This window comes from Oxyura jamaicensis, chromosome 5 (genome assembly GCF_011077185.1).
Source record: "Oxyura jamaicensis isolate SHBP4307 breed ruddy duck chromosome 5, BPBGC_Ojam_1.0, whole genome shotgun sequence".
NCBI lineage: Eukaryota > Metazoa > Chordata > Aves > Anseriformes > Anatidae > Oxyura > Oxyura jamaicensis.
Window position 1 is genome coordinate 25,784,324 of NC_048897.1, and position 15,093 is coordinate 25,799,416.

At 38.8% G+C, this 15,093-nt stretch overlaps 1 protein-coding gene across 2 annotated transcripts in view; it reads left to right on the top strand.

Moving 5' to 3' along the window:
* The window catches only part of LRP5 (LDL receptor related protein 5), a 147,994-nt gene extending 133,204 nt beyond the window's left edge, over positions 1 to 14,790 (top strand). Inside the window, exons 18-23 of one of the 2 annotated variants that reach the window (XM_035327505.1) lie at positions 489 to 725; positions 1,443 to 1,553; positions 4,177 to 4,422; positions 6,877 to 7,016; positions 9,811 to 9,908; positions 10,587 to 14,790. In XM_035327505.1, coding sequence (XP_035183396.1) covers positions 489 to 725; positions 1,443 to 1,553; positions 4,177 to 4,422; positions 6,877 to 7,016; positions 9,811 to 9,908; positions 10,587 to 10,848 — 1,094 coding nt within the window. In that variant the 3' untranslated portion in view covers positions 10,849 to 14,790. The remainder of the gene's footprint in view (positions 1 to 488; positions 726 to 1,442; positions 1,554 to 4,176; positions 4,423 to 6,876; positions 7,017 to 9,810; positions 9,909 to 10,586) is intronic. The other variant, XM_035327507.1, reaches the window with a different exon arrangement.
* Positions 14,791 to 15,093: the final 303 nt, after the last annotated feature.

Genomic DNA, 15,093 nt, shown 5'->3' on the forward strand with positions numbered 1-15,093 from the left:
AGCAAATCATAGAATCATATGTGGCTCTTGATTCAGACAGAACTAGTAATCTGGCTGTTGAATTATCTGAACAGGACGTTCCTATCAAAATTAATTCAAGAGCTACCTTGACGTGTATATCTGGGATCTTTATCTTACCTGCAGCTGCTAGGTCACTGGTTGTATTTGCAGTCCTCAGTATTGCTACACCAAATAATCATAACTCAGAAATTTACAAATCATAAGATTTTGAAAAATCATGCACATTTGGATTTTTACTTGCATTTTTGCTTTTCAAGCTCTCGATTATACTTCGTCTCATTCTTGAACATTTCTCCTTAATGAAGGAGGATAGCAGCACTTTAAAAATAGCTTGTGTTTTTAAAGAAGAACTTCAGTGAATGCATAAGCATGATTTTCTCCATCTGTGGAAAAAGTCCATCTCATTTTACTCTGTCAAAAGAACTAAAAGTGAATGCACACATGTGCTTTGTTTTCTCTTTCTCCAGAACCTCCAACTTGTTCTCCAGACCAATTTACCTGTGCAACCGGAGAAATTGACTGTATCCCAATGGCGTGGCGATGTGATGGATTTCCAGAGTGCGATGACCAGAGTGATGAAGATAGTTGCCCCATATGCTCTGCATCCCAGTTCCAGTGTGAGAAAGGACAATGTATTGATGCACATTTGCGGTGTAATGGAGAAATTGACTGCCAAGATAAATCTGATGAAGTGGATTGTGATAGTAAGATTAATTTTCCTTACCTCTTGGCTCTAACATAAGCACCTACTTGGGATTCTAAATATTCCTGATGTACATTTATGTTTTTTAGTTTCAAATGGGGAAAAAAAGCATTACCTGTAAGCCTAGCTAAGCTATAAAATGATTCTGTTTTTCTATACAGTTAACCTTCCAGGGGTGCAGGTTACTAGCTCTCATAAGAACTTTCTTTACTGATCATTTAATATGCTTTGACATCACAGAGATTCCAAAGTTAATTAACAAGTCCTTTTTACTGAAATGGAGGCTTCTGTATATAGATAAGAAATTGAACAGTTACTTACCTGAGTAAGAGTTGATAGGGTGGCATAAGATAGCATAGAGTATATAAGGTGTGATAATATATTGAGTTACTACATTTTGTAAATGTCACGTGATCTGTTACACTTTGTTAATTATTGTAAAAGATCCTAGCTGATTTATTCCCAGTTTTGCCCCAACAGGACCAAACTGACAAAGGATGTGGTGTTACTGGGATCAGAATTTTATTTTTGTCCCACTAAGTAGGATGTGTAAGAAAGAAGAATCAGAGAAATGCAGACTTGCATTTTACCTACTGCAGCAAAATAGGTGTTCTGGTGCCTACCTGTTTGTATTTGTGGCTTGACATGTCTCTCGTTTTGGTTTTCTTAAGGTGCTGCCATGCCAGTAGTGCTTAATCTTTTCTTTCTTTTTGTGTAGCACTTTGCCTGCCCAATCAGTTCCGATGTGCCAGTGGCCAGTGCATCCTCCTGAAGCAACAGTGTGACTCCTTTCCAGATTGCATCGATGGATCTGATGAGCTCATTTGTGGTGAGATGTCTTTGCTTCGGATTCAAGAGCTCTGTTTTGAGGCGTAATACCTTGCAACCATATGCAGAACCTCAGGCTCTGCGTAGGAATATTCTTTCAGGGAAACCCAGTGAGTCTTGGCCCTATACTCTCTCCGTTGTATTTGGCTGCTAAACATACCCACACTCTTCCATTGATCTGTGTGGCAAAAGAGTGTGAGGTTGCAGCATGGCCCAGCATGTCTGCAGTTCCGTTATTCAAGGTAATGCAATAACCGCAGTAGTGAAGATAAACAGAAATCCCAATGTTACTTCAGGCTAGTTCTAAAAACCAGTATGGGATGGTGCTGCCTTGTTTGGATATGCCTTCAGATCTACACCCAGAATGACCTGATTCCACTATGTGCTATTCCACTGAGTTCTTTGGAACATGCACAGCTGCTGCTAAGCTTGGGGTAGCTTTTAAAAATATGCAGCCCTATCCACTGCAATTACAGTCTCAAGCTGGAGGCTAATTATGTGGAGCAATTAACATGCAAGCATCCGCAAAGACCACAAGCTGGTCTCTTAAAGTGCAGGTAGGAAAAGAATATAAGGAGAAACCTTGATTTTTCTAGACAAAGTTACTTGGGCAGTAGGAGGTATATGCAATTTACAGGCATGCTGACAGCAGTTGCTGTATTAGCCCTTAGCTGGGTCTTATTTTGCAGTCTGGAGTTAACAGTAAAATGTACCTATTTCTGCTCTGCTTGCATATTCTCTTTTTTTTTGTGTTATCTGGGTGACTAGTACATGAATTTTCATGCAGTGGGGCAGATTAAGGGAGCATATGATGGTAGCTTCTTGAGTGGTTTAGGAAAATACTTGGAACATGGCACTTTAGAACAAAAGTAAACAGACGTGCTGATCTGTCTGTAACTCATTCTGAACCTTTTGTTGGATTTGTGTATACGAATGCTGCACATTGCGTAATAGTGTTGCCCGCAGGACCCTGGCTAATTATGAGGTTTTTAATATTGTGGAGTTTTGACAGATTTTGAAGTATGGAAGGCAATTTTCAGAAGCTGTGACACTGTTAGGTCAGAGGAGGGATCACCAGTTCTGGTTGGGGTACCCTGGTGTCTTCCTTCCATCTTCTGGTTGGGTAAAGCAAGAAAAAGTGTAGTCCGTGAGCAAGAGTACTGAAAAGAGCCCAGGTGGTGAGCAGAAAAAAGGTGGAAAGAATGGTGACAAAAAATATATATCTGTTTTGGAATTCTTGTTTCCAACTCCTGTTGGAAATTTCAGACTGACCACATTTCTTTTCATTCTCCAATATCTTTCATTTACCTGACAGCCCTCACCCAGTTCCTTGGATATTGTAAAGCCACTTTTTTTTGTTTTGTTTTGTGTGTTCACACATGCACTTGGCAAACTTTTGTGCTGCCAAGTTAATGCAGCTGTTTCGTGTTTGCACTTTGGGTCCAGTCCTACAATTAGGTCTTAACTGATTAAAATGAGTCTTTTTGTAGACGTAAGACTGTCTCTTCTGGAGACTCTTTGTGACAGAGCACATTCTGTGGTTTCTTGCTTGAGTGAAGGAAAGAAGTCAAGTAGGTAATAAAAATGATTGCTACTTTCAGGATAAGGATCTTGCATTTAAAAAAAACCAAACAAACAAAAACAAAAAACAAAAAAAATTAGAATTGAGAATTTTGTGCTTTAAATTAGCTAATTTAGGAATATGTTTTAATTTTGTCTTTGCTTTTTTCTGGTATCGTATATGAACTAATCTGCCTATTTAAAGGTTACATCCTTAGCTGACATAAAAGCTGTTATGCACTAATAAGTATAACAGAAATGAATTCTTGTTGAGCTGTTAGAAGTTTATTGATAGATCTTTGCATTTCCTGTATCTTCCTTCTCAAATTTCAGTTCTTTTGCATTTCTTTCAACTGAAAGGCAAGAATTTGGGAATAATTTGGAATGTGTTGACCATGGGAGATAAGGTACAAAACTCATCTCAAATACTGCAGCACTTTTTATTATTTAACACTAGGCTGTATATGAGGAAAAGAAATAAAACTAGAAAGTATTAAAGATATTTTGAGTTGCACTTTTCCTCCAATTTGTAAGGTTCCTTTTAGAAAACAAGCTACTTAATGACATTTTAAGAAGGAAGTGTTCTGTTTAAGGGATATTTGAGGTAGGAAGAGATCCACCATAGCTTCCCCACCAGTGAAGACTTTTATTTTTTTAATGGTATTGCTAGTCCAAATGGCTTTTGGGAGACCAGATTCCTCTTGGATAAGGAACTGTTTATGAGCATCCTCTATCCTTAACAGATTTCGAGGGTGCAGAGTAAAGAAAACTGTATGGGCTGTTATTATATCAAGATGATAAGGAATCCTGTTACAAGATGAATTGCTAGACAGAAAGGAGAGTAGCTTGCTATGACTTCTTTAAGTACATGGAGGGTAAGGAAAGGCATGGTGTCTTGTGTGTTAAGTCAGAATACATAAAGTTATGTCTGAGTTTGGTGCAGAGACTTTCAAAGACACTGTGTGAATGACTGGGAGCTGACTGATGTGCTGCACGTGCTCTGGGACAGCATCATACGTACTGCCATGTTTAATAACTTCCTTGTTTTTTCCTTCTCTTTCCAGAAAAAACAAAGCCAGCCTCAGATGAACCACAACCCCACAGCAGTGCCATCGGTCCTGTCATCGGGATAATACTGTCCCTATTTGTCATGGGAGGAATGTACTTTGTTTGCCAGCGAGTGGTGTGTCAGCGCTATGCCGGGCCCAATAGCCCCTTTCCACATGAGTATGTCAGTGGAACCCCTCATGTCCCTCTTAATTTTATTGCTCCAGGAAGTTCTCAGCATGGCACTTTTACTGGTAAGGATGGTAAGAACCCTAATGAGTATCATTACATGGTCTGGATATATATATATATATATTTACAGGCTTTGCAGGTTAAGAGTCCTAGAGGCAGGGATTTCAAAGAGCAGAAATGGTGGTGTTGATCTGCTCTGTGGTTTTGGTGTAAATCTGTGATTTGGATCAGATTTGCAAAAAGTACTAGATGCAGTTCACTAGGGACCTAGAAAATCACTAGATTTTCAAGTACAATTTTTTCCCTAGACTGCATCTACACATTTATCTAAAAAGACAAACTGTAAAAATATTTTGCCTGTGAAAACATCCCTTTGACTTTCTGGTGTATGTAATGGAGTCTGTGTTTTGCATAATACTTCTTACTTGAGGCCTGCAAAACACTATGAAGAGTAGTGAACCATGCACAGTATTGGAAACTAAGAATGCTTTGTGCCATTCAGGGTTTCAGTGAGAGCTCTGTTCTGTTCTTTGTGCCTTGTACTCCGATGTCCTTGTTTCTGTCCTGTACATTCAAAGGTCTTCACACAGCTTTCCCTGTGTGCTCAGGGTGGATAAGTTCTTTTGCAGTGGAAAGAATCAGAGAAAAGAAGTGAAGAAGCTTAGGCTAATGTAATACATAAAAGCAGGGGCTAAACATCCCCCCCCCCACTCCCCCGAAGTTACAACAACAAATGTGGAAGAACATAAGCAGTCTGGGTGTGGTTTTGCAGTTGGGCTGCTCAGTGCCTGAAATGTAATGAAAACATCTCCTCTGGTTCAGTCCATCTCTGAGATAAATTTCCTGTTTGTTTTGGACAAAGTATTTATATTCTCTCTGCGTCTCAGTCCTCCATCTGTAAAACAGCAAAACTTCTCTACCTTGCAAAGTAATCAAAACACTGATCCAGAGACTTGTATGCAGATACTAAGTTGAGATTGAAGGACCTAAAAAGACTGGGATATTCAGCTAAAAGATAACAGACCAGAGTAAACACTTAAGTGATGTATTTTAAATGATTTTACAAATATAAAATATACTTTTCATAGAGGAAATAATAAATTCCTAACTATAAAGCCTGAGAAGAAATAATACTTACTTCTTATTCAGGAAGCTGTAAAGTAAATGGTCACCTGTAAACCTACCAGACAGGGTCAGAATGCAAGAAATCCATATTTCAGAGTGCTTTGAGTCTGTTTTTCCTGTCAGCTGAAAATCAGATAAATGATAAACTTACAGACCAGTGAAAAGATGTGGCATTTCTTCATATAAACAAGATTTTGAGATGTGCTAACTGTTGGTTTCTTCTAGCCATGATTTTGAAGACAACCAGATATTCTTTCTTGATTTTTAATGACTGTGGTCAGCTGTTCCTGCTTAAACTATGCTTTTATGGTTATCAAGAGGTTTTGTGGAAGGAAATAAAATTTGAGGATGAAATCATTGCAGGTGAAATCTTTGCAGTGGTGTTCTGAATCAGACTTCATATAAAAGCTTCTTTAATTAAAGAAAGTAGTAGTGGTTTTTAATCTGTAGCACTGTGGGTGCTGATCTAAGCTGTTGTTGTGATCCCTGTTCGTATTTGTTGGGTTTATTTCCTAATCCTGCTGCCATAGATTTTTGTCTCGGTATTGTTGTGACAAATTACAACAGCTGAAAAATCTTACCATTGATGTTAATTCTAAAGAGAAGACATAATTTTTGAAATGCCATGCTATTAATAAAGCTAAGTGGCCATAAATGATGTTCACAAACAGTCACTCTGCTTCTAATATATATGTACCATGTCTCAAAAATTTCTGAAAACTTCCAAACAAAACTCTTTCATTAGCACTGGATATTCTGACAGTAAGAAGCTGAAAATCTATTGCCTGATTTAAGTGCATCATGAAATTAAACAGATCGGAGGATGTTTTCTTCCCCTTTTCCCGTCACCCAGACTTCCTTCCTTTTTCTTCTGTTGATTTTCAGTTTAAGCAGTGATTTTTTTTTTCTTCAGTCAGAATAATTATTTTTTGCTCTTGTTCGTGAATTTGCAGTTGAATTTCTTTGGATGGAAATGAATAAAATGAAAACTTTGTAGGTCTCTACCTTGTTTCTCTTGGGCAATGTATAATGTTTTGTTTTTTGTTTTGATTGTTTTTTGCAAATGCATGAGTTTGATTAATTGGAAAATTTCTTAATTAATGATTTTGTGGAAAGTTTGGATCTAGAGATTCTGTCCTCAGCAGGCTGTGAGAGTTGTTTGTGAGGAGTTCGCTGCTGCAGAGACACAATAGGTGGTCTGGGGATGAGATGTTTTCTTTACATAATATAAAATTGAAAATATGTTGTTCCTTGTGATCCTGAAGTTTTTATATAAAAGATCATCCCAAAAGTTGACAACTGAGTTGCATGGATTTGCCAAGCTGTGGACTTTTCTGTTTTGCATCGGTAGATGAAATGGTGGTTCACCTAACCTTGCTTTTGTCTCTGTTTTGCTACAGGCATCTCTTGTGGAAAGTCTATGATTAGCTCCATGAGCTTCATGGGAGGAAGCAGTGGTGCCCCCTTGTATGACAGAAATCACGTGACTGGAGCTTCTTCTAGTAGCTCATCCAGCACTAAAGCCACTTTCTACCCTCAGGTATGTCTTGAAAATATAGACGTGAATTAGATCTACTTCAAGAAAACGAAGATGAAAATTTTTGCTACTACATAGGAAGTTAATAACAGTTGTTCTTGGGTGGTACTGTTTATGAAAAATACAGGCCGAGTCCAACACCTGCTGAACTTCACAAAAGGGCTTTGTTGTATTTCACCAAGGTTACACAATGCTATGTGATGTCTAAAATGTTTTGTTATTAGAGTGACACTCAGTTGGGTTGTTCCTAGGCACTTCTGTTCTTCTGTCTTGACTCCCTTGGGAGATACCTTTGCACCTCTTTTGCTCTTTGTGACCTTTGATGTCAGTGGCCCAATGACATTTTCTGCTGTATAATACAGCAGGCACACGTGGAATGAAAAGATAAACAAGGAGTAGAATGAAAATGCATAAGAAATAAGCTCAGCTTGCTCTTTACCTAAAGCATTGATCATTGATTCAAAGAATCAAGTGTTCACACTGGAGAAAATGCTGGTACCAGAAGAGGTGGTTATATTTGTGTTTTTTTCCAGCTATAACTTACCCATTTCTGGCTTTTAACTGTTGGAAGTGACAGAAATTTAGTCTCCAAATCAATTTCCTGAGTTCAAAGATGTATAATATGAACAGAAAAGAAGCTCTAAGAATACATAGGAGAGATCAAAGTTTACAGATTGCCAGTATTTTGTCATATGACAGTTTTTTCCTTAGTGCTTTTGAGCAGTAAATTCATTCACCTTTCTGTTTGCACAAGCTTGTAAAATTAATCTTCTAGCTACTGAGGTGGTTTTTCATTAGTGTTTAATTGGGAGCCCACATATTGTGTGGGTGTATGTGCCTTTGTGTTTACATGTAAACTGTTAGATTAAGTATGGGCATTTTGATTTATAGTGTTATGCCTAGTGACAAGTATGTCCTCTCCCCTTTAAGAAGGATAAAGATGGAGGAGAGACAACTGTCAGGTTATTGAGAAGGTAAAACTGGTTACTTATTTTCTACATTACCTTCTCAGTGAAGCCAAGCTAGCCATGGCTAGCAGATACTGGAATTCAGCAGGCCTCCTAATTTAGTTTATCTCATGCTTCACCAGCATCTGTGAACTTGCTGAACAATTTCACTCTAGTACATGGTTGTTGTGTCATTGCCACACTAAAAAGGATGAATAGAAAAAACATAGGTGGATTTATTTAAAAGAAAAAATCTTAAATCTTGAAAGACCAAAAACTGATCCTGGCTCTGCCATTATATAGTATCTACATTTGGCCCAGACTGTTCCATTAAGCTGCTGGCCTAAACTAACCTGATTGCTACTGGGAGTTCTTCCATCCTTTCAGTTCAGGGCTTTGTGAGCCAGGACTTTCAGGGACAATATCAGCCTTTTGTTTAGGAAAGGTGGGGTGCCAGATTCTTATACAGAGGCTGTTGTGAAGGCTTTGTTGTGTACTGCTGATCCAAATGTTTTGGTCAGTTCTACCTGGTAACTAATTACCTAGCTTTATCTTAACAACAAAAACAAGTGGTCTGAACATCTAGATGTCTTGGCTTCCCCCTCACTGCCCTATATTTGTTTAATACACTTTAGTAGCACTTATGGATAGTCCGATACAGACGAGGGAAGAATTGGCAATTGTCAGTTCGTATATCTGAGCACCTGGCCATGGGCATGCTGGCTGACATTTTTTGCTGTATTTTATCTGAATGTGGAGTGGTGTTGATGCAGATCAGGATAGATCAAGAGGATTCAGAAGCAGAATTCTGGAAGAGATTCTTGGGGCAATTAGTTATCGTCCCCCCCAGCTGGCAATGTGTGGTATTCAAGCTTGTCTGCCTTCACATGAAGTCTGGATGCAGAGCTTGACATTATTAGTCACATTATCACCATTATTGTAGGTGCTGATGAGCTCAGCTCAATGGCCAGGAGTCATTTTGATAGACATCACACAGTGAAGACCTAAAGGATGATCTCTACTCCAGTGATCTTACAGTATTACTACAAGAGAAGGACAGAGACTGAGGAAGGATGCTGTCACAGTTACTGTGGCAGGCTGTAGTTCAGCAGAATGCCCTAGAAAGGCTGCTCAGAAGATGCTCAACAGTAGCGAGGCCTTGCCATCAGTAGCGATGCAATGGTTTTCTGCATTGGAAGGAATGAAGCATTCTCCTTAGTTCTAGACCACTGCCCTGCTGGCCATGTCACAGGCTAGAGGGGTAAGAACCCTAAAGGGGTTATATTTATCCTGAATCATAACAAGCTGTTTCTATAGATTAAGGGTTATCAACAATCATGTACATGCACACACACAGGCTAGGGCAGGCTGTAACTATTTCTTAGCTCATAGGTTCTTTGCATTGTGAACTGTGCCAAACTGGGCCTTGTGACCCTACTATTGTGGGGTGGTAAGTTTAAGATCTGGGGGTGGAACAGGCTTGATTTCCTAATAGCATTTGCTGAGGATGATGTCAGTCCTTACGTCCAGGGAACTGCACTGAGATTCAGAAAAACTGGGTCTAGTTTCCAGCTTTACGTCAACCTTTCAGCAGCACAATGAGCATTGCAAGGGAGAAAATTCCCTTTACCATGAGAACACAGAAGACCTGAAGTGTACCTAAGCCCAGAGTAATCTCTCATAGTGAATTTAGGTGACCTTTAAAAAAACGCATTAATCTACCCAAACGGCAAGGAGAGGAAACTAAAATAACTTAAAGTGAATTGTTGAAGACATGAGTAAGATAAGTAGAAAGTAAGTAGAGTTGTATAATGTACTCAAACTTACATATTGCTTTTTATTTTTCCTAGATCTTGAACCCACCTCCGTCCCCAGCTACTGATCGCTCCCTGTATAATGCAGAGATGTTTTATTCCTCAAACATTCCTTCAACCACGAGATCTTACAGGTACAGCTCAGATGAAAAGACTTGATAAATTTTCTGTTGACTTGTCCTTTAGTTTTGGATCTTAAGCAAAATGTTCTTGTTCGGACTTTTTTTTTTTTTTTTTTTTTTTTTTTTTTTTTTTTTTTTAATCAAGGTAAAAATGCCACCTTTCCCTCTGCTCATAAATGACCATTCAAATTGAGATTATGCCAGGTGTGACCTTAAACAATGGATTCGCATCTTATTTTGACATAACAGGGTTTAACACCTTTCAACATGATGTTGTTGATTAAGAATAAAACATGTGCAATGTATATATTGCTTCGTTATAGTGCCTTAGCATCCTGTGTAGAGAATTTTGGTGTTTTCTGTTAAAACTCTTTGATAGATTGACCTATTTGTTAGTGACTGGATTACATGGTCATGGTGGTCTTCTCTGGCTGTCCAGATCTATAGATCCATCTGGTCTGGGGCTGTCATAATGCTCTGCTGGCTGAGGGTGACTGTGCCATTCAAATTCAGCACAGTTCAAGTATATCTTGTTTGGTTTCTATGAAAGTCAGAGTTATGGCTCATACAGGATGAATGAACAGCTCTCTTGACTGGGAACACAAAGGCACTCATTTTTAATCTCTTTGTTTCCCTTTTCCCTAAATTACAACTAATACCTGTGCAATTTCTTTTTCATTTTCTTTGCAGGCCTTACCTTATACGAGGGATAGCTCCACCCACAACCCCATGCAGCACAGATGTGTGTGACAGTGACTATACTACCAGCCGATGGAAGGCCAACAAATACTATATAGATTTAAATTCAGACTCAGACCCTTATCCCCCTCCACCCACACCTCGCAGCCAGTATATGTCGGCAGAAGAAAGTTGCCCTCCGTCTCCTGCCACAGAACGAAGCTACTTTCACCTCTACCCCCCTCCACCCTCTCCTTGTACAGACTCCTCATGACCTCAACAGAAGGAACTTTTCCTGTAAATATTTTTAAATATGAACAGATTTAAAATATATATTTTATGATTTAAAGTTAAATAGGGGGTGGGAATTTTTTTAAAAAAATGTGAATAAAAATGGGCGGGAGGGATGGGGCTGTGAAAATTGTACAGAGGAAGAATATTTATAAAATTGATTTTTTTAACTTAATTTCCATTCTTTTGTGCCATATTTGCCTTTTGAAATCACGAAACTGACTTAATACCCAAAGGACTGGAGGGTTGGGGGGGGGGATGTTGAGCTTTTTTGAATTTTGTCACCTTTTTATATGCAAAATGTGTGTAATTATTTTTACTAATGTGAGAAAAGAAAGTTAAATGGCTTGTGGGAGGAGGACACTAAAGAAAGACTAATGTTCTTGGAGAAGACATGCTTAAATAGTATTTTTTGTCAGTATCTCATCCTTTCTCTACCACTGGGACAAAACATACAAAGAGTACCATCGTCAGATGCTCCTATTTCAAGTGAGCTGAATGCTTCCCAGCAGAACTTGTATACGGAGACTTGGATTTTGAACCTCACTCTCCATTTGCTCAGCACTGAACTAAAAGAACCCTTCTTTTAGCCAAACTTTCCAGCTTAATTATGCCTACAGTTATGTCTTAACTCATGCCAGCAGTGCATGTTGCCAGTTCTGGAACTGATTCTAGCTAAAAAGATATCCAGCCCCAAAAAGCGTATTTTAGCTCCAGTCAGTTCCCCACTTTGAATGCGTGGTAGTAGAAGCAGTTACACTGACCTGTCACAGAGATCAAGGGGCTCTTAATGTAGTTTTTAAGCAGAGAGAAATGCCTGACGAGCTGCAGCTTTGCTCAGATTTGCCCTTTTAATGGTGATGAAACCAAGCTCCTTCATCCTTTTCTAGCAGCCACTTCATTGTGAGGCTTTGGTGACTTGTCTGAGAAGGAGCTGTGATAGTCAGCTGCTTCTCAAGAACCAGTGGTACTTCAGTTTTTACACAAAAGTCCAGTAATTCACCATGCTGCGTCTCTGAGGTGTTTACCTGTGCTGAACTGATCAGAGAATTGCTTTGTCTTTGATGTTCGTTTCACAAAGTGGGATGATTTAGTGACCTGTGTTCATTTAAATGAGAAAGCTGTTGCTTATTAACCTCTGTTTGTAGAAAATGTTACCTGCCTAGCTCAAAAACAAAACGCCTGCCATTTGAACAATTTAGTCATGTCATCAGAATTTTCCACCAAATTAGTTCAGGTTTAGAAACATAAAAAGCACAGGAATTAGAGAAGACATACTTCTAATTCTCTTAAAATAATAATAATAAAACAACAAAACTCTCCAACAAACTGCTGTATCCTCAGGACACCACAATCAGTGAAGTTCTCATGCTTCCAGCTCCTACCAATAAAACCCTTTGTGAATGGGGGGCTAGAATCCGTGCCTTTCACAATATAGAAGTGTTTTTTTTGTTTTGTTTTGTTTTGCTTTGATTCTTCTCTTGCTGTAACAGGAAAGATGATTGGGTATTGTCACTCACAAACCCAGCTCTGATGATGATAATGTGAGTGCCTACCTGGACACCTGAGGGAAGATCTGAATATGCAGACCTGCACCTGTTCCTGCAGCTCCTGAATAACAGATGTGTTGGGTCTTTGACAGCCTTAATATTGGTGGCAACAATGAAATTTTTTTCTTTTTTGAACTTAATTCATATTTGGTTTGGGGTCTTAGGGGCTGGGACCACAGTGTTCTGATCCAGTTTGTGTTTCCAGATTTGTTAGTCCAGATCTGTCTTCCAACCTACGTTGCTCGAGGATAGTATTTGTGCTAGCACTGGTGTATTACTGAAACTTTTTAAGTAGCTTTTATTACCTTCATGGCTAAACTTTCACTTCTGAGATTCACTTTTGGCACAAAGATGATGCCCACCGTTTTCTTTGTGGAGAAAAATACAGAATTGGAGAATACAGCATTGGAGCTTGGAGTTTAAGAATGGATTATCTTCTCCCATCCCCTGTCAACATTAGTAACTATAGCATGTCAGGAGAGACAAGGTCATAGCTCGTTACTCTTAGGATGACTTGGCAGATCTCTGAAAAAGTGTCAGCGATTTGGTAAAACAAAAGAGCACTTTCATGTGATCATGTTTCAGTGAACTAAATTATGACTTTAGATCCACAGATATTTTATGTATCACATCAATCTTATAAAGGAATACTTGTCCTGCATTACAGCAGTTGGTCTCATTTCACATCATCTGTAGTTTTGTGCATAACCATTTGCCACCTGTAATGAATGCATTGTTTCATGTTACAGTTCTAGCTTAGAACCACATCATGTTAATTTTCCTGTGTTCCTGTGATGACACTGGATGAAAAATTACTTTTTTAATTTTAATTAAACCACTGGTCATTTTAAAGAGCCACAACTGTAGCAGTCCTAACCACTTCATCTGGTATCCTAGTACAAAGTTTGGAGTTGAGTCCAAGAAAATTAGCAGTCTTGCTGAGAGTTAAACTGTCTTAAGGGTCAAATTCTTTTGGACCTTAGGTATTCAGTAGGAAGCAATCACTTTCTGAATGGAATGAATTAAGCATGAATGAATGAAGTCTTTTATTTCAGTTGGACATTCAGATCCTCTTGCTGCTGATATTTGCTGAGAAATTATTTCATCTAGGGACTTGAGGTTTTGTGATCAGTCTAAGTCCCACTCTGTTCCATACTATTGATTAAAAGTCTTTCTAAAAAGAACTTGTATGCAAAGTTAGCATCAAAACATTTAAATACTAAAATATTATTTTTGATTGCTGTAGGCTATCTACTATAAAAGGATTAAGGCTCTCCTGGTGTCAGAAAATATGCCATTATGGAATGAGAGGAGCTACTTCTCCCCAGAAGTATCTCCCAACGAGTTTTTAGTAAAGCGTGGTTTCCATCCTGTGAACTTTCAGGCTAAAACTTTGAAAACAGATGCTAGTTTCTTCTAGATCAGCACAAGGGAAAGAGTTGCATGGAATTATTGAATGCATATGATGAATTGTAGCATTTCAGGGCTAAACAGGAAATAAGTGGGGAAGAGCTGTCTAACTGAGGTTTAAGCATAATTCTACTACTGTAAAAATGTAGTCTGAGAAAGCAGGTTGAAATATCCCAGGAGTTCTGCCCTGAGAACCTGCAGGGGGTTGCATGCAACTAGACTATCTGTGTGAACTTGTGAGTACTTGTATCAGTTTATTCAAATGTTTTCCAAGCCCCTTATGACTACATATCACCACTTAAAGCAGATGAGGATGTAATATAGAACAGTGTCTGGATGGCAGCTAGTGATAGGCAAATGATCTGGTTGATTCTGTGTCACATGGAAAGGACAGATGTCCTAGCAGCTGATTTGCCTTCCAGGGCAGTCATAAAAGCTGCTACTAGGGACATCTTCTCTTTATCCTGTATGCAGAGCAGATGTAGCAGCAGTGTGATGTATACACTGTAAGTGTATACAAAGTAAGGTAAATAGGCAGACTTAAAATTAAATCATGGTCTTCAGTACTGAAGTATTCTTTAATTTCAAGCAAAGGATTTGTATAAAGTATGGATGGACTTCAGCTGGACTGATCAACAGACACTGCACCCTGAGATTTACAATGGGTGTCATTGACATGTTCGCTGCTGGATTATTTTTAGGAAATGTTGTTAGCACTGCCTAGTTGTTTTAGTGTTTCAATTTGCCTGCTTGGACAGATAGCTAGAGAGCGCTCAAGCTAAGATGAAGTCTGTATGTACCACAAACTGTGTTTTCTTCAGGGTAATGTCAGAGTACAAAATGTCCCCAAAATGAAGTTACGCCATTATCATCATGATCTAAAGAGGAAAGGTGAAATTGAAAAAATTCTTCTATTTCAATAATGGATTTGACTTTTTGGTAATAAAGTTTGATCACTCTGGTTTGCAAAGAGTGCAAGCACTTCCCTAAAAGTTCTGATTCTTCTCAAAGTAACAACAAAATGGACTCTCTCTCTTCAACACGTTCCACACACCTGGGATAGGCTTTCTGGAGATCTCCAGGTCCAAGCCCATTTACCCTGGACCTATATTTAGTCTGATGTTTAGAAGGTCATATGCTACATATAGGACTCATCATATTCTCCCATTTTTATGGGGGCCAACTCATCGTAGTTGGGTTCTGGTGTGTTTGAAACTCTTTAAGTGTCTGGGCACAGCAATGAACAAGGATTTGGAGGCTGCAGCACT